The sequence below is a fragment of the Haliotis rubra genome, unplaced genomic scaffold, assembly GCF_003918875.1.
Source record: "Haliotis rubra isolate DU_JTF1 unplaced genomic scaffold, ASM391887v1 Scf5, whole genome shotgun sequence".
Taxonomy (NCBI): Eukaryota; Metazoa; Mollusca; class Gastropoda; order Lepetellida; family Haliotidae; genus Haliotis; species Haliotis rubra.
In genome coordinates this window covers 744,757-765,462 of record NW_025767190.1, presented here as the reverse complement: position 1 = coordinate 765,462, position 20,706 = coordinate 744,757, and the positions used below count along the sequence as shown (strand labels likewise).

The 20,706-nt window shown below is 40.0% G+C and overlaps 1 protein-coding gene and 1 long non-coding RNA gene across 4 annotated transcripts in view; one reads left to right on the top strand and one right to left on the bottom strand.

Moving 5' to 3' along the window:
• LOC124291740 (5-phosphohydroxy-L-lysine phospho-lyase-like) overlaps positions 1 to 20,706 on the top strand; it is a 75,036-nt gene that overhangs the window by 22,021 nt on the left and 32,309 nt on the right. For all 3 annotated transcript variants that reach the window (XM_046728815.1, XM_046728814.1, XM_046728813.1), the window contains 3 exons: positions 9,577 to 9,736; positions 10,800 to 10,874; positions 10,998 to 11,088. In XM_046728815.1, the coding sequence (XP_046584771.1) occupies positions 9,577 to 9,736; positions 10,800 to 10,874; positions 10,998 to 11,088 (326 nt within the window). The remainder of the gene's footprint in view (positions 1 to 9,576; positions 9,737 to 10,799; positions 10,875 to 10,997; positions 11,089 to 20,706) is intronic.
• On the bottom strand, positions 1,236 to 19,563 carry LOC124291741. Its single transcript, XR_006902273.1, has 3 exons — positions 19,552 to 19,563; positions 19,445 to 19,449; positions 1,236 to 1,517 (listed from the first exon to the last, which is right to left on the bottom strand). It is a non-coding gene; the product is annotated as an uncharacterized LOC124291741 (long non-coding RNA).

The following is a 20,706-nucleotide window of genomic DNA, read 5'->3' as shown; positions in this document are numbered from 1 at the left end:
CTTAGGTGGGTTAGTGCTGATAATTATTTTCCAAAATGTGGGCCCACCTTGTCTGTCATAGAAATAATGGGGACCCCAAATATTAAACTCAAAACTTTTTGTGGTCGGTTTGCTTGGCATTCCTTACATGTGGGCCATATTGTTACCGTCATGTCAAGGGATGGAAAAGGGTGTTTAAATAATATATGAATAGTAGAGGTGGTGACAGCTGAACACGAGGCAGCCAGACAGGTGAGACAAACTGTGACAGAAATACAGTGTTCTGGACGAATTGTTATGTTACTGTAACCATGGTTACAGATAATATGATTCACAAGTCACATGTTCAATATATTGTCACTGTAATTGTCACATGGCTTTTTCTTGCTCGCACCATGAATCCAACTTTTGTGGTTTCATGGGCCAAACTGGAAATATATAGCAAACATTTATATCATCTCTCTCATTGATGTTTGATTTGAAATTTTTACATGGTAACCAAGGTTACAGCTAGGGGTGAAACGGTATACCACGGTATTAGTAGAACTGCGGTATTTTGCCTTCGGTTCAGTATACCGTAATGCAGTAAAAAAAGCGGTATTTTTCGGTTTTCGTACCGTCATTTTATTAACATTTTTATACTTTTTTTATATTGTCTAGAAATCAAAATGCTTTGCTGGATGGCCACTATTTTCCCCAGAAGTTCTTATATACCGAACTGAAACGGACTGAACCGAAGACCTTGTACCGCAATACGTACCGTATCGTGGTAAGAGCGTACCGTGTCACCCCTAGTTACAGCAACCATTGTATTTCTGTTACATGACAGTCACAGGGTTAGAATAAAGCTGATTGTCATTGACTGTTGGAAATATTTTCCAAAGACGAGCTGACAGAAGAAAGCCAAGTAATTCATTGAGCTTCAGAGGAAAGCTATGATGTAACTTCTTCAGTGGTTAAAGTAGGATTAATGCCAGATTACAGTTTTTATGTATATTGATTCTTTGGTTTAGAATTGCTGAGTCAAAGAGGAATAGTACTCGGACCAGATGAATATAATTATAACGTAAACATTCCCTCTGGATTATGGTAGCCTTATTCCTGTGGATACACAGAATACATACAGAAAATCAAAAGAAATTTTAACACTAAGTCATAGCTATTCCTAGTGGTATACCTAACCTACCCCTGAGTTATCTCCCTTGATCCTGACGTCACTGTATTGTTCTCCTAGAACCCTTCATAATGTTTCTGTATGGTCCACACGCATGACGTGCAGAGAATCGAGTGAAATTTCATATCAAATCAAGACTTCAATTCTTCATATATAGGTCAGTTACAAATCGCATTCCATTTAATATTCAATCGCATTGCTGTTTTGCATTTATATTAGATATATTTCCAGCGTATTTAGGGTCTGAAGTTTTCCCGCCCTTTTTGATTGACAAGTATGGCGCAGAGCAAATGTCTGCAATGTCAGAAATTCATGGCGGATGTTGATCCCCACTCTCTGTGTGCTTCCTGTTATAAAGGCTTACCTTGCTCAATTGCGGATCGATGCTTATTGTGTCAGGAAATGTCTGAAGAAGATTGGTTGTTGATGGACAAATCTCGTTCCTTAGTTAGAAAGGGTAAACATTCATTGTCATCAGAATGTTCTAAGTCGAAGAAAGTTCAGGGATCTCCGCCTTTATCTATTAAATCTGAACCGAAGTCTTGTTCTAGATCTAAATCAAAATCCTCTCCCCAGTTGGATATATCTGTGTTCCCAGAACTTTTGGCGGGATTTAAGTCCGATATCCAGGCGGCCATGGATAAATCTATACGGGATATGGAGATGAGGAATGACGAAAAATTTAATCGCCTGTCAAAACATTTGGAGGAACTTGTTTTATCTGGCAAGACGGCAGATAGCCGCATTGGCTTGGTGGTCGATGGCAAGAGCCAGGGGCCAAAGTCACTTCCTACGGAAACCAGGGGTGCAATGACCGGGAAAGCCGGTTACCATGTCCTGGAGTACGTAGGAGGCCGGTCCCCTAAAGGGGAGAAGCCTAGGGTTTCAAGCGACGGGGATGGAGTCAGCCCAGCCGGCTCCGGATCCGGGGTGACCGTGGTTCAGGCTACACACTCCGCGTCCTTTGTCCCTGGGAGCCAGTCATCCGTGGCTGCTCCCTGTCGCATACAGCCTGCTACCTTCTCCCACGGGGAGACCAGGCTGAAAGCGTTTCACGGGTCTGACTCGGTCCAGATGGCACGTGATTCCTGCCCCGGCTTTAGCCAAGCCACTGGGTCGGCTGCTATGGATAACGGTGTATCAACCCAGCAGTCAGATTTGCACGGGCCTAGCGGTTCAGAAGACACGGCTATGAAAGAAGGGTTGTTGACGTACAACCTGTGGACATGTCAGCACAGGATTTTAAGTCGGGCTGGTCATTTAAGGAAAAGCTGGAACTTTTGCACGGACTTTATCCTAATACTCTACCTCCTAATACTCTACCTGAGCAGGAGATAGAGATTCCCGTGGAACTCGGATTATCAGGTTGCCTTCCCCCGGAACGGATGCCCAGGCTGTCATTACCACATTCATCATCACTTAAGAAAGTGTTGGAGAATTACAACTTAGGCCTCTCCAAGGCTACGAACTTGAGTTCTTTGCCTAGGGTTTCTCATAAACCCATATATTCCATTCATGATCGTGTTATCCCAGCTAATCAACCAAGTTTAGACAAGGACTTTAAACAGTTACAGGATGCTATAGGCTCTCGTGACTATGCTCCGTTCTGTACTTTCAAGGATTGTAGGGAATTGGATACGGCAGCCCGTTCGGCGATTGATACCCTATCTTATTCAAACTGGTTTTCTGCGGGAGTTCGTGCCTTGCTCCCACCGGTGTTTCAAGATTATACGGGAGTTAAGAAAGACACTTTGATTTCCATGACTGCTCAAGAGGTGGCGTTAGCGCATTTGTTTCTGGATGTAGTGTATCAGTCCTTAGCCGATGCGATGGCGACTCAAGTGAATATATTGGGCCCACTTACAGCTATTGAACGGATACAGCGGCTAGATTCAGTGAGGAATTTACCAGATGTTTCAAGGGATTTTCTGTTTCATCAGCCCTTCGAATCGGCTAACACCTTTAATGGACAATGTCAACTGGCTATTGAGGCTAGAGATGCTTTGACGTCGAGGAACTTGAATCAATGTTTGGCGTCGGCTCTTTTATTCCAAAATAGAGGAAGGGCTGACACTAGATCTAGAAGGGGTTCCAGTGTTACGTCTCGTTCTGCTCCATCTTCAACAAGTCGTAGTCAGAATTTTCAGAGGTCTGCATTTGAATGTGCCTTGGATTCAAGAGCTCGTTCAACAAATGTGGCTTTTACTAGAGGCTCATCCTCATCTAGGGGTAGAGGTAGGGGAGGTAGATCTTTTCGTGGATCAAGATGAACTTCCAAGAAATATTGACTCAAGTCTCACTGTTCAACGTTCTCTTCCTTACGAATCGGAAACTTTCCTCAACATGATATTGGAATTGGACTTTGTATGTCCGGTGACACAATCTCCAGTAGGGGGCAGGTTGGCCCAATACTTAGACAATTGGAAACTAATAACATCAGACGACTGGGTCCTGTCTGTCGTGAGCAGGGGGTTTATTCTTCCTTGTCACAAGCAGCCTCCAGTGACTTGCTTTCCAGAGGGTCGTCGGTTTGTTCTTCAAGGCCAACGTTTAGCGGGAGCAAACTTAGCAATAAATCAGTTACTGGAGAAACGGGCAATCATAGAACTTCCTCCAGGGGATCAGACATGCGGGTTTTAGTCACCGGTATTCCTAGTCCCCAAGAAAGATTCAGACGAAATGCTCATGATAATAGACTTGAATATCCAACGATATTTCCTAAGTGGGATTTAAGGTTATAGTACTGTCGGAAATAGAAAAAAACTGTTTTTAGGCTGTTACTCTGTATCCATAAAATTGTCACAATTGCAAATAGCATATGTCGAAATTACCCACTTCGGCCTAACTGGGCGTTCAGTGGGATGCGTAATACAATATCCAGAAAAGCATGTTTACTCGTAAAATCGGGCAAAACTTAGACAAAATACGAATAGCTGCTGAAAACAATAGATCAGACTATAGATGGCAATTAGGTGACTCAGCCAGGTATGACTACGGACCGTCGACTCACCTGGCATGAAATGCACGTGTTGCCTACAGGCACAAGGGGTCATCTCAAAGATATTTTGTGCTTTTTCATGTGTGTTGACTATGTCTCATCTACTGATGAACATCTTAAGTGTCTTTCTTTCATAAAGTTTATGTTGAGATATGTAAGAGAGTATGATACCCGAAAACCATAGAAATGCATAGTATATAGGTGGCATGACCACCCGAAGATCGACAGGACTGGATATTACATTGTATTTGTAAATTGTTATGACGTGCCGTGTACCTCCCCAGTATAATTGCCCTAGAGGATTATCTTATCTTAGCTGATATCTCTATCCCCAAGCCCGACCCCAGGTTTTGCTTTTGAGGCGACCCCTCCTATCTGTTTCTTTTTATAGTGACAGTAAGACTGCATGGTAGCTACATCCATATTAGTTTCGGCATAAAAGTTATTATTTTATACGTCAGCTATCGTTTATAATGAATTTACGTCAAATTTCAAATTTGGCATTTAAAAAGTGTTCTTTGTAATACAATATCGTCGCACACTAATTTGCATAAAGCCACGGTCTGTTCCAAATAAGTCTTTTTGGACTTAGAAAAAACCCGCATTGCTCATTTCTGCACTAATTTCCCTTCAGTAAAGTCCTTTTTCTCCGTTTCCTATCTCTCTACCACTGAGACTGTAGTTAGGCCGAACTTAGTTTAACAGATATTTCACACTTTCACATATCAACTACATAAATTGTAGAGATAACTGAGAAAATACAGTTTTTTTCTATTTCTGACAGTACTTTAGTACTTCAATCTCTTCAAAAATCTCCTTATGAGCCTATGCAGGATGCTTCTCTAAAGTATCTGGCATTTAAGACGGCATTTCTCTTGGCATTTGCAACGGCTTCCAGAGTTTCAGAATTACATGCTATAGACTATAAATCCATCACTTTTTCGGAAGGATATAAACAGATAACTTTTAGAACTGTGCCGGAATTCATTGCCAAGAATCAAACTTCCTCTTGTGGTCTGTTGGGACATAGAATATATCGTATACTTCAGCTTCCTACCTCTACCTCTAGATCGGATAGGACTAGACTTTAGTGTCCCATACGTGCCTTGCGCTGGTACATTTAGCCTGCTTTAACGTTTAGACGTTATTGTCGCAGACTGTTTATTTCATGTAAGACAAATGTAGACTCTGAGATATCCAAGAATACCATATCTTCATGGCTCAGAAAGACTATATCTTTTGCTTATAGGGATCAGAATCAAGACTTAATTGATCTTAAATTCTCCCCCCATGAAATTAGAGCCCTAGCTTCATCCTTAGCGTCTTGGTCGTTAGAACAATTTGTGTCTAGTTGTCAATGGAAATCTCCTAATACCTTTATCAATTTTTACCGCAGGGATGTTGCTCCCTCTATTGAAGGCTTACATTCATTAGGACCTTTAGTAGCGGCTCAGCACCTCGCCTCCGCCTGACTGCCCCTTTTTGGGTGGGGTGGTGTGTGTTGACCTGGCATCTACATCTTCAGGAAGGATGACGCAGTGAGAGATGGTGCCTGGGACTGTCTGAGGGACCACTCAGAAGGATGATGGATGGATACTGGTCAAGGGACAGCATGTAGCAAGACAAGTTGACATAGTAAGAGAATTTACATTTAGATGTATCACCTAACCGAGCACAATATGGACAGAGTTTCTATCTTCTGAGCTATGGTTGATGGCTTCAGGTTATAATATGATTTACAAGCTCAAGGTGGTTACCTTAAGGTTTGAGTTAGGCACATTTATAGTCTAATGACAGTTAACCGGAAGTGACGTCATAGAACCGGAAATGACATCATAGAACCTGAAGTGATGTCATAGGACCGGAAGTGACGTCATCTAGGTTAGTTAGTATTACATCATAGAGATTGTCTCTAGGGTCCGGAAGTGTGGTCATTAGACCGGAAGTGATGTCATTAAACAGGAAGTGATGTCATAGAACAGGAAATGACATCATAGGACCGGAAGTGATGTCATAGAACCGGAAATGACATCATAGAACCGGAAGTGATGTCATAGAGCTGGAAGTGATGTCATCTAGGTTAGTTAGTATTACATCATAGAGATTGTCTTTAGGGTCAGGAAGTGTGGTCATTAGACCGGAAGTGATGCGATTAAACAGGAAGTGACGTCATAATTACCGGAAGTGACGTCATAAGTTTAAGGAATATTAGATTTAATGACACAATTCGGGACTCGGATAGAATCATGATATATTCATAGGAATCTAGCGTAATCCGGATTTATGGCGTTAGGAATTATATAATTCCTACAATTACGGATTATGGTTGATATCTATCATATCAACCATAACTGTAGGAAGTTAGAAGACTCTCCATCTCTGGGAATGTATTCCCCCACTGCTACTGACCAATCTGGAGATAAATTATTTATCTTCTGACTAAGTCATAGTTATTCTTAGGAGGTTGAATAATCAACTCTCAGTTAGTGATATAGAGGGCAGTGTCTTCCAAGGGTAACCCCTCCTTCCTTACTTGGGATTCAGGCTACCATAATCCAGAGGGTATGTTTATGTTATAATTAGGAACAATTACGTGTATTGTTAGTTATTGTTAGTAAACTTACCTCTGGATTATGGGGAGTAGTTCCCATCCTGTGTCCTCCCCGCTAATTTATCCTTAGAAGATGTCACAGATGTGTTGTTTTTAGAAAAATTATGAAGGGTTCTAGGAGAACAATACAGTGACGTCAGGATCAAGGGAGATAACTCAGGGGTAGGTTAGGTATACCACTAGGAATAGCTATGACTTAGTGTTAAAATTTCTTTTGATTTTCTGTATGTATTCTGTGTATCCACAGGAATAAGGCTACCATAATCCAGAGGTAAATTTACTAACGATTACTAACAATACATGTAATTGTTCCTTTTTTTTTAGCTTTTCTGTATTTTTTCCCAGTCTTCTGCCCAGCTGTTCATTCATAGTTAACGTTCCAGTGACGCTACAAGGCCAGCGAAGCTAAACCTTTGTATTAATGATCCCAGCCATGGCGTCTGTGAAAATTGTTCACTGTCTTTGATGTTTATATTAGCTAATGTTTACTGGGAATATCTGGATAATCAAGGCGTCATTGTTTGTGTAGTGTTTACATGTTTATATTAGCTATGGTTACTGACCATTAGTTCTGCTGTTGTTTACGTCTTATTGGTCATTTTCTTGATAAACAAAGCTCTCTTGATAGTGTAGTGGCTTCTTTTGGTGATATCCAGATAATCAAGGTTCTTTTGATGGTGTAGAGTGTTTATAGTACCAATGTTTACTCTAGGTGTCCAGATAATCAAGGTTCTCCTGTTAAGTTCAGTGTGTTTATATTAGTTAATGTTTACTAAACATTTCCAGATAAACAAGGTTCTGCTGTTTTATAGACTTTATATAGTTAATGTTTGCTAAAGATGTCCAGATAAACAAGGTTCTGCTGTTGTATAGACTTTATATAGTTAATGTTTACTGAAGATGACCAGATAAACAAGGTTCTTCTTATTCTGAACATGTACAGAAGATTAATAGGGTGTGCTGTGCAAGTACACCTCAGTGAAAGGAGGTGCAGAGGTTATTGTCCTTGACCTCGGAGGAAGGACAGACAGGTCAGAAAGTGGTGAATGTTGGACTACTTTTGTCTACACAACCAACTTGCCAACGTAATTTACAGAAGAACATGATATGATGTCATCACCTCGAATATTCAGAATAACTCTTGACTGCAGAGGAGAAATAGAATAAAAAGATATTTTTGTTGAAAATTAAAATATGTAGATCTATGCATCTTTTTCAGAAATTGTTAACCATCATGTTTGCATAAATTAAGGGTGGAACAATATTTCACGATGTGCAGTGTATGGAAAATATTTGTTTGAAGATGTTATGGGAATGTTTTAACAGTAGTTGCTGTTTGGTATTCATGAAAACAAATTTAGTTCTCTGCGGGTGTCTTGGGGCACCTCGGCAGTTAGTGAATCCAGAAGTAAATCTCATGACCCGCTCATGAAGATCCGGGTTAGAATTGAACTTCCGTAACCCATGCTTGTCGTAAGAGGCGACTAACGGGATCAGGTGGTCAGGCTCGCTGAATTGGTTGACACATGTCATCGTATCCCAATTGCATAGATCGATGCTCATGCTGTTGATCACAGGATTGTCTGGTCCAGCTTCATGCTGTTGATCACAGACTGCTGCCATATAGCTGGAATATTGCTGAGTGTTGACGTTAAACAACAACCAACCAACTAAGAACTGAATCACTTTGAGCTTTCCTCTGATATCAAGTGACACACTATGATATTACTAATATTCCGGTGCCATTATATCCAACTCATTGCTGTGGAGCCTATGGTGATTCCATGTATACAGTATTGGTTCCCAGTAATCTATTATAAGGGTAATGCTATTTTTGAGGGCATTATCATTTGCAGAAGCCCGAGGTCTTCCATTAACTGCCCGACGAAGGAGGGCAGTTGATAAAGACTGAGGGCTTCTGCAAATGATAATGCCTTTTATATAGGGAATTTGTGTTGAAAAGACAAAAGGAAACAATGAAGGAATTTGACTGTAAGTTTAAAATCAAATTCTGTTGACTGCCCGAATGCAATTACGCCATCGATCAAGTGGCCACAACAGATATAACAAGACCATAGCCTGCAATGTCACTGACAGTGTTGTCCATCAACAGTCTTAATAGTGCAATCACCAGATATTACCGCTGAGTGTGGCATTTTGAAGAACATCTGCCAGTCGAAAAGCACTAATGTCGAACTATGCGCCACTTGACAACAGAACTGGTGGCCCGTCGTTCATATCATTTGCAGCGGACCGCAAATTTCTGATAACAGAGGGCCGCTTCATGATAATTCCATGGTTTTAGCTATAAACTTTATATAGGAGGTGATTCCAAATCAGTTTATCGCAATCAGATATAAATACCACACCAGATATTGCTAGCCAAAGCTGAATCATTGACATGGGTACTACTTTTCCGTGTACAGAAACCCCCCCTAGCCAAAATCAGAATACAGAAATGTATCCTACGACGAGTCCATTCCGCATTGTGTTGTTTTCTTGATCGGAATCGTCATACTGTTGTATTAGATGTATTTTATATAAGAAATGAGCATACACACTAACAAATATTTAGCGATGCCCAATACCACTCGCAATCAGATAAACTACATACGGTTTCGGTTTTGGGCTGTGGGATATGGGCTCGTGCCCCGTTTAGGGCACTGGCTACGTTTCTGTATTTTGACTTTGTTTAGGGTATGTTTCTGTATACAGAAATGTACTTGAGGTACATATCTGTTGTACCTGTGCTGACAACAACCCCTTCAGCGACATCGGTTATCGCCGATTTCATCGCTACTGTCGTTGTTCCAGTTGGTCACTGTCACCCCCATGTGGTCAGTGTGGGGCAGGAGCAGATGAGCAAGCTGACCACAAGCGCTGGATTCCTCAATGACCAAATGTCCGAGTATGCCAAACGGCTCATCTCAACATTTCCAGAAAAGCTCTGTGTCTGCTTCTTCTTGAATTCAGGGTAGGTAACTCTAATCAAGGGAAACATTATCACTCAGATATTTTGTTCTGGTTTTGCAGGTGCTCCTGCACCAAATTGTGCTGAGGTAAAACAATACTACTACAAAATTTCTATTAGTTTTTTCACAAAAGATAATTCTTTAACATGCTCATTTAGAGCTTTTGAAAATACTAACAAGATTTTTTAATTACCAAAGTTCTTATTCACTGTTTTTCCAAAATTGACATCCCTCAAAGATAAGTATATGTCATCACATAATTGCTTTACTTGAAACATTTAAAATATATTTACTGTAAAAAACACCAATACACTGCTGCTTATACCCTGATGACAGTGCCATGAGAGCTCTTGGTAAAAATACACAGGTTAAGCTACTGCATGCATGGATTATACCATACTGTGTATCTCACTTAGATAGCAACAAGGTAACAACAAGTGAAAACACTCTCTTAAAAGTATTTGTAAATATTTGACTCCAGTGACCACAAATAATTAATTGAATTCATGAAGGGATACAGTAGAATTAACCATGCGAGTGAATCGTAACGGGACAAGAACATGAAAGCCTAACTCTACCATAATGTATGTGAATAGTAATCCCATCAAAACTGCAACAGGATTTTCTTTTCCAAATGTTTGCTTTCAATTATGTGAGCTTACATTTCAATCATGCAGCTTTCTATGTAATGTTAGGTTTGAAAGTCACATATTTTTGCCTGCCATTGATCCACAGTGATAGATAAAAAGTCTTTACTGGTCTGGTTTCTGACTTGATAAGTAAATATGTTGTTGCAAGATTTAACACATGAGTACTTGTATTTGAAGGAAAGTGTCCCGGGAAGTGAATTAATTTGCATTTGTTGTTAGATGTCGTTGCTGAAGATGCTGCTGAGTGTGATGCAGATGTGCATTGGTGATCAGGAAAACATGATGATACAGTTTGTACCTCTCAGGTTCAGGAGCAGCACAGAGATGCTGTTGTTACAGCAAGTTTTATACTCCTTGACACAGAAATATTGTAAATTATCCACCGATGAGTGAATAGTGACATTGTATGTTTCAGGTCGGAGGCTAATGACTTAGCTCTTCGCCTCGCCAGGTGCTATACGAAAAACGAGGATGTATTGTGTTTAGATCGGTGAGTCATATTATCTTGGTTTCTGATGCTACATTTGCTCAAGTTTTCATGTCCTCGTCTCTACAGGCTACAACTGTCATTATCATTAAGCCGAATAATTGCAAAATTCTTTCTTATTTCAAGCGCCTATCATGGAAACCTTGCCAATCTGCTTGACATAAGTCCATCTCGGTTCAAGACGACTGGTCACAAGCAGAGAGATTATGTCCACATTGTAAGTATGCACGTCGTGTCATTTGTTTATATTCTATTATATTGTATGTATGATGTTATAAACATTTATATCACTGTTGTTTCCTTACTTGTATTATGACCCAGGGTGGTGGGGTAACCTAGCGGTTAAAGGGTTCACTCGTCACGCCGAAGCCCAGGTTTGGTTCCCCACATGGGTACAATGTGTGAAGCCCATTTCTGGTGTCCCCCGCTGTGATATTGCTGGAATATTGCTAAAAGTAAAAGCGGCATAAAACCCAACTCACTCACTCACTCTCTCTGTACCTTTACATGTCTGTGATGATGCGTAACATGTCTGTGATGTACCACAATCCCGGGCGATCCAGATCACTGTATTATGACCTATGAAGATCCAAGTTAGACCTGTTGTTCAGCAACCCATGCTTGTCATAAGATGTGAGTAACACTATCCAGTGGTCTGGCATGCTGACTTCTTTGACACACGTCATTCTATCCCATTTGCTTAGAGGAATGACCATGATGTCAATCACTGGTCTGTCTGGTCCAGACTTGATTATTTACAGACCAATGCTAACTGTTCTTTTTTGGGTTGAAATGGTAGTAAAACAGATCCAGGGTATGTTCATCATAATCATGATTATAAATGGGGGTATAATACCATGGACAAATGAGATTGGTAATACCGCTAACTGCATTCGCCACCTTTTGACTGTTGACGCCACATCAGCTGTTGTGAGAGCTCTCATATTTTCGAGATTGGACTACTGCAATAGTCTCCTCGTTGGATGTTCCAAAGAAACTATATACAAACTGCAAAAAATTCAAAACACTGCCACAAGAATCGTCACAAGAACCAGCTCGAAATCTCACATATCACCAGTATTGAGATCACTACACTGGCTTCAAATAACGAAAAGAGTTGATTTCAAACTGTTGACTCTCATTTGCAAAACCATCCATCATCAAGCTCCCGGCTATCTCAACGATCTCATTGCTGTGTATGAACCTGCAAGAGATCTCAGATCTGCTCATCAACTACAGCTTCAATTGCTGCCATACCGTATGAAAACTTTTGGATCACGATCTTTCCAAATTACTGCTGCACGCAAATGGAATTGTCTGCCATTAAACCCCAGGACCGTCCCAACACTTGATGCATTTAAAGCAAGCCTCATTTGTTCGAGAATTAGACTTTTCATCATGATGTATATATGTTTGTGTTAGCGCTTCGAGCATGCTTTGTTGCGTGGAGATTAGCGCTTTATAAGACTTCTCATTATTATTATTACCTACTGACCCTCGGTTCCAGATTAGTACGTTTTAGGGGGATGATGGGGTAGCCTAGTGGATAACACGTTCACTCGTCAGACCCCGGGGTTCGATTCCCCACAACAGTACAATGTGTGAAGCCCATTTCTGGTGTCCCATGCTGTGATATTGGTGGAATATTGCCAAAAGCGGCATCATTAAACAATGGCGCAAATCCCAGTTTATGTAGCGGAGAAAAACGCCTTATGCATCATTAAGCACTGATAGGTAATGGACTAAGTCAGGGCAAGGTGGACAACAGCACTGATTGATGAGACTACCTATCTTCTGACTAGTTTTACATCCACCTGATGAAGGAGTAAGGATACACTGAAACATTGTGTTCCTCATGTTACAGAAGTTGAGATCCATCAATGACATTCAAGGAGTGTTTGTGTTACATTACCCATAAATGTAGAAATCGGATCTCAAGTGTGGTCCCATCAGCTCAGTGGATCCAGTTTTGGTCTGATGTCAAATGACATTGTTGGAGACATCATGAACACTAGGTGACTTCAGTTTTCCATATTTGCTCATTGTTGATATGATGTAACTTTGCCATATATTGAAACAGACCAATGAACTTGAAGCAATACCGGTAATTATATTGTGGAGTGAGAATTATAGAAAATAAGTCACCTTTATCCTTTATGTCCATTCCCTGGTGTGTCCTATGGTCGCAGTCATCAGGCCTATGATTATCCATGTTTGGTGACCTTTGAATACAAAGACTATTCTATTTGTTTTGTATCTGACATTCTCTGCAGACAAAACTATTGTATCTGCCTTATAACCATCTGTGATGACCAGGAGTGTTGTATATGCCTTATAACCATCTGTGATGACCAGGAGTATTGTATAAGTCTTATAACCATCTGTGATGACCAGGAGTATTGTATCTGCCTTATAACCATCTGTGATGACCAGGAGTATTGTATAAGTCTTATAACCATCTGTGATGACCAGGAGTATTGTATCTGCCTTATAACCATCTGTGATGACCAGGAGTATTGTATATGCCTTATAACCATCTGTGATGACCAGGAGTATTGTATATGCCTTATAACCATCTGTGATGACCAGGAGTATTGTATATGCCTTATAACCATCTGTGATGACCAGGAGTATTGTATATGCCTTATAACCATCTGTGATGACCAGGAGTATTGTATCTGCCTTATAATCATCTGTGATGACCAGGAGTATTGTATCTGCCTTATAACCATCTGTGATGACCAGGAGTATTGTATAAGTCTTATAACCATCTGTGATGACCAGGAGTATTGTATCTGCCTTATAACCATCTGTGATGACCAGGAGTATTGTATCTGCCTTATAACCATCTGTGATGACCAGGAGTATTGTATATGCCTTATAACCATCTGTGATGACCAGGAGTATTGTATCTGCCTTAGTGACCATTTCTGAAGACACCGATTGTGTGCACTATGACTAGTATTCCACGATAAACATCTAATGTGTCTGTTAAAATATGGTTGGAAAATACTGGTATATTGCATTTTTCAAAATCATGCCTATTCTCATCTTGTTGGAATATCTTACATTTATGACAAACTAAAATATGCAACACGTTCCTGTGATCCAAAAAACCCGAACTATTTGTGACCAGTCTCCTGTATAGAATGTGTCCATTATGCAAGACTTGTGACCTTGGCAACATCCCCAAAAAATACTGGTACAAAGTTCCCCAAAACACAAAATTTCCCTAATGTGTGTGGGAAGTGTGTTATTCTGGTCTGTAACATCTAGTAGACGAGAGAATGCAAGCTGTATATTGCTGTACGTAACACAATGCAGGAATCATTATTGCAGAGAACGCATGCTGTATATTGCCGTACGTTACACAATACAGGAATCATTATTGCAGTAAATTACAATCTAACATTCAGGTCAAGATACATTTGTCGCTGCACTGTAACCATCCTTGAACCATGGCAACTGAATGGTGAGCACTTCCTTTAGGAGGTTTCCTGGATATTCCACACTAACACTGCCTTCCTTATGTATAGCTTCTGGTATAAATAAATGTCTCTGGCAGTGTCCCTTACTCATTATCGCATGCTTGCATAGAGGGGACAAGTATTGATCCATTTGAACAGGAATCAGTTCTAATATTACCAAATAATTCCTATATAAAAACATAAGACAAGAATAACTGAAAACAAATATGTTCTGCCTTTGTGTGTTTCAAGAAATTGCAGACATTTAGAATTAAAAGTTATTTGTGTTGTGATTGGTTGGACCAATTTGGTCACTTACATAAGAACTTTGTCTGACCTAGTTCTTTCTTTCTTGGTCAATGTCACCGTGCTTAATTACAGACAAATGAAGACATCTGTTCTGATCGAGAACAGGTTCTCGCTGCAATTAGTCGAAAATGGTGCATGGTTTCATTGAGAATAGTCAAGAACAAGCTAAACAAATGAAAACATAATCCCAAATCATCCCAACCTCATCCATATTTCTTTGAAGATCTCATTACTACTGAGTTCAACAGGGTTTGTCCTTACCTGTACAGCTGCTGACAAAGCCATTACTTCTTGCAGGAATCTTGTTAACTTGTAAATGAAGCAGTAGTCAAATGCTATGTATAATTTTAAAACACAACATTCTTTTGAAATCTGTGATTGTCACATTTTTCTGGGGCGGTTTGGTAGCCTAGTGGTTAAAGCATTCACTTGTCATGCCTTAGACCCAGGTTTGATTCCTCACGTGGGCACAATGTGTGAAGCCTAGTTCTGGTGGCCCCTGACATTGCTGGAATATTGCTAAAAGCGGCTAAAAAATTAACTCGCTCGCTCAGTAGGCAAAAGTGGCGCTGTCTAAGGCACATAGTACCATGTACTGAGCTGCATCCTGTAGTGGCAGAAAATTCATAAAATCTTTAAGTTATTCGCTCACTCACTGACATTTTTCTATTGGTTGACAACTTATTATTTGCGACAACATTTAGACTTCTTGCAGCTTCATGAAACGATAACTGAATTACATTGCCTGTTATGTGTAGAGAGATAGAATTAGTGTACACAGATAACTGGATAAGTGTGTCAAAGAGGTGGTGAAGCAAGTGTTGATAGATCATCTGCCCAGAGGACAGAAGGTTGGTGGTTCGAGGTGAAAAGATGGTACTTGTTCATTTCATAGCGCTTGACATGAAGGATAGGGCTGAAACAAGGCCAAAGTCTGTATACTGTCTGAGTGGGATATCAGTGTTAAGCTGCAGAATGGTATGCTTGTGGTCTAGCACTTGTACAAGCAGCCACACACACCCAACCACTAATGCATGTGAATGCATAAAGCTTTTTACGTGAACTAAATTGAATTTGATGCTGGCAGTTGAAATATGCTTTTGAGTCATAAATGGTCATTTCTGCTTGTATTGATCTGATGTGCAGTAAGAATGTGATGCATGTCTGATGTTTACATGTTATGCCATGCGTGTTTATTGGTAGTAAGTAAGTTTTATGTTAATATATGTACTGTTTGGATGTAATATCAATGATCCCAGCAACAATGTCATTAAACAATGGAGCCGTGAAGATCCTGGTTAGAATATTGATCTTCAGTAACCAATGCTTGATGTAAGAGGCGACTAACGGGATCGGGTGGTCAGGCTCGCTGACTTGATTGACACATGTCATCGGTTCCCAATTGCGCAGATTGATGCTCATGCTGTTGATCACTGGATTGTTTGGTCCAGACTCGATTATTACAGACTGCCGCCATATAGCTGGAAAATTGCAGAGTGTGGCATAAAACTAAACTCACTGACTCACTTATTAAACCATGAATTCAAGTCTGATTGTAACCATGGTTGTCTTGGAAGCCATGTAACCTTGACCTTCAAATTAAAGAAACCAGTACAGTTGTTTCAGTGATCATATGTTAGCCAAAAGATCATTTCTACTCGTGAGGCCTCAATTTCGTCCAAGGTGGAAGCTTGATGGTTGACCATATGAAAGCTAATCAAGTAATATATAACTTGAAAGGCTTCTGTTTAAATCACCATCATTTCAGCTATTGACAGCATTGCACAGTCAGCAACAGATTTCCCTTGTATAAGCGAACAGGTAAAGAGGTCAACAATTGTGCTGAAAATAGGAAAATCTTTCAAATCAGGTTTGGGGGCTTCTTTAGGCAGCTATGTTGACTATATTGATGTCACCATGAAGTAAGATGGGGAAGTTGGTAACAGAAATATCTGATTGAAAACATGTTTCCGTGTTTTGTAACTAATACACCTGGCGCTCGGCATTAATGGGTACAACAAGGACTGGTCGGCTCGGAGTCAGTATAATGTTGTCTGAGTGGGGTATTCATGCTTCACTGCGGCGTGGTATCTCAGTGGGCTAGCACTATAACACCAGCTTAGTCTGGGCTAGTACAAGCATCCGCACATACACACACATGGATGTTGTCATATGAGCGAAATATTCTCAAGCACGACGTTAAACCCAGTTTCACCTCACCTCACCCATGAGCCCCAGTCTGTGTTCTTGGTCACACCTGCCCTAGATATCCCATGAGCCCCAGTCTGGCTACTTGGTCATACCTGCCCTAGATATACCATGAGCCCCAGTCTGGCTACTTGGTCGTACCTGCCCTAGATATCCCATGAGCCCCAGTCTGGCTACTTGGTCGTACCTGCCCTAGATATCCCATGAGCCCCAGTTTGGCTACTTGGTCATACCTGCCCTAGATATCCCATGAGCCCCAGTCTGGCTACTTGGTCGTACCTGCCCTAGATATCCCATGAGCCCCAGTCTGGCTACTTGGTCGCACCTGCCCTAGATATCCCATGAGCCCCAGTCTGGCTACTTGGTCGCACCTGCCTTAGATATCCCATGAGCCCCAGTCTGGCTTCTTGGTCGCATCTGCCCTAGATATCCCATGAGCCCCAGTCTGGCTACTTGGTCGCATTCCTGCCCTAGATATCCCATGAGCCCCAGTCTGTTTTCTTTGGTCATACCTGCCTTAGATATCCCATGAGCCCCAGTCTGGCTACTTGGTCATACCTGCCCTAGATATCCCATGAGCCCCAGTCTGGCTACTTGGTCATACCTGCCCTAGATATCCCACGAGCCCCAGTCTGGCTACTTGGTCATACCTGCCCTAGATATCCCATGAGCCTCAGTCTGTTTTCTTGGTCATACCTGCCCTAGATATCCCATGAGCCCCAGTCTGTTGTCTTGGTCATACCTGCCCTAGATATCCCATGAGCCCCAGTCTGGCTACTTGGTCGTACCTGCCCTAGATATCCCATGAGCCCCAGTCTGGCTACTTGGTCGCACCTGCCCTAGATATCCCATGAGCCCCAGTCTGTTTTCTTGGTCGTACCTGCCCTAGATATCCCACGAGCCCCAGTCTGTTTCTCTTGGTCATACCTGCCCTAGATATCCCATGAGCCCCAGTCTGGCTACTTGGTCGTACCTGCCCTAGATATACCATGAGCCCCAGTCTGGCTACTTGGTCGTACCTGCCCTAGATATCCCATGAGCCCCAGTCTGGCTACTTGGTCGTACCTGCCCTAGATATCCCATGAGCCCCAGTCTGGCTACTTGGTCATACCTGCCCTAGATATACCATGAGCCCCAGTCTGGCTACTTGGTCGTACCTGCCCTAGATATCCCATGAGCCCCAGTCTGGCTACTTGGTAGTACCTGCCCTAGATATCCCATGAGCCCCAGTCTGGCTACTTGGTCGTACCTGCCCTAGATATCCCTTTACCTATATATAATTCCAGAGCATATTACAAATCTATAATGAAAAGCTTCTTAGAAACTTTGATATTGGGATAGTGAGACTTTTATATAGAGTATTTTAAATCCAAATTTAAAAACTCAAATATTTACCAATTATAATTTTATTGTAAATCTAACATGAGTGCTTCTATATACATAAACTTTACCTTTGAATATTTATATATTTCCAGAGCATATTTCAAATCTATAATGAAATGCTTCATAGAAACTTTGATATCAGTGAGACTTATATATAAAATACATTTTGTATTTTAAATGCATATTTAAAATCTCAAATATTGGGTCAAAGTGATCTGTTGAACCGTACAAGAGGGATTCTACAGAAAATTGTTTCTGTGAATACTTAGAAAGAAACTTTACATAATCATTAATCATTGAAGTAACATTTTTACAATTATAGAAATAATGGGATATGTCCTCCAAAGTTTTACAGTCGTCACATTCTGGTGATTCACTTAAGTTAAGTTTAAACAACCATTTCTTACATGGCACAATATTGTGTTTAATCTTGAATTGTAATTCTTTTAACTTGTTGAATAACGGAAGGGTTGTAAAAAGATTTTACATTTTGCTAGTATGTGATGAATCATTAAATGTATATGGTAAAGTGACTTTATTATCCATAATCATTGAATAAAAGTGCCTAGACTTAATCTTATCATTCATAATATTTCCCTGTAACTGAGGTGGTGTGTTTAACAAAAACTGAATTTTTGGACTATATTTATAAAACATATTGCTCCCTATTGCCCTTTGAACAGCTCTTTTGATGTTGTACAAATATCTACTGTTAATATTCAAAATATATATCTCTGGTAACTCTTAACTGTCCATTTTCATCAAGCAAATCTCTAACATATACAATGCCAGCTTTTACCCATTCATCATTATACACAGACTTCTTATATAAAATGACTAATTTATTATTCCAAATTATTTGATTAAATATATGTTCATCAACGTTAACAGTTTCTCTCCAATTCTTTAACATACATCTATAAAATGATGGTACAGCAATATGCAATTTTCTTAGGTCATAATTTCATTTTAGAATAAAAGATAACCCTCCTACATTTTTCAAACCTTTATCTAAAAACAATTTCCAGCTTCCATCAGAGGAATAATATCTTGGTATCCATGCCAAACAGAGTGCCTTACTCATACTGGTAAAATCCAAAGCTGAAGCTCCCTCTAGTTCTTTTACATTTAGCATTGTTGTTCTTTTCACTTTTTCATTCTTATAATTCCAAATAAATCTAAACAATTCCACATTGATTTCTTTACACAAACTTGCTGGAACCTGCATCATACTGCTTTGGTATATGAGCCTTGAACAACCTTCCCCTTCAGAAAGCAATATTCTTCCAAAAATTGATAAATTTCTTGATGACCAAATTTGGAATCGTTTTCTTATTTTCAAAATTTTGGGGTTTGAGATTTCTGTATTTATTATTTCTAAACAATTGGATACCTAAACATTTAATGCCACTGTAAACAATGTCTAAACCTTTTATACCACACGATATTGGACGGTTCTGTATAGGCATAACATTACTTTTCTTTACATTTATCTTAAGGCCTGTTATTTTTTTCAGATCTGTTGTAATATTCAACAGCTTTTGCTACTGATTGTATATTTTTTAATGTCAAGTTGGTATCATCTGCAAAATAAATGCCTTTCACTTCTTTCTCCCCAATTCTGACCCCCTGAATATCTAAATTTTTCCTAATTTTCATATTTATGATGTCGGAGCAAATAATAAAAATATAAGGGCTTAAGGGGCATCCCTGTCTAACACCTTTGAACAACTGAAACCAGTTGGTTGCCCTGCCTTTGTTAACAACACAACTTTGAGGCTTTTCATACAAAACTGAAATCCATTTACACATTGTCTCACCGAAATTGAATTTTTTAAAAACATTTTAACATATAATCCCACTCAATGAACCTGTATGTTATTTGTCACCATTCACTTGATGGTCAGTTAATGAATTTATAACAGGTATAATTAGTGGTAACACCACTTAGATTACCCGACAAAGGTTCCCATTTGGCATTTCTTGTGTCTGGAGTAAATACTCAACATTATAAACATCGATCAAAGGATTAACCGATAACATGCTGATTGATTAATTACTTTTATCTTACACAGCGGATTTATCAAAAGGTAGTGTTTATGACAACAATTAATTTAGAATTCCAGTGGTCTGACCTTTACATGAAGCCTTTACTTTGTCAGTCCTGTGGAGCACCTGTCATCTTTGATGGTTGTATTCATTGTGTGAATAAAGAAGTGATTTGAGTTTGATAGGATCAAATGCTGATTAAGTCAGTACAAACAATGAACTCCACAAACATGATCGGTGCAGAGAACTGAATTTAGAAGTCATTACTCTGGTATCCAGAAAGCTAAGGACGAAGATTCACATCGACCAAGGGGAACAAGTCCTTCAATTTTCATTATTATTTTATTATTATTGGATATTTATATAGCGCACATATCCACGCACTAGTGCATGCTCAAGGCGCTGGTATTTTTTCCCTT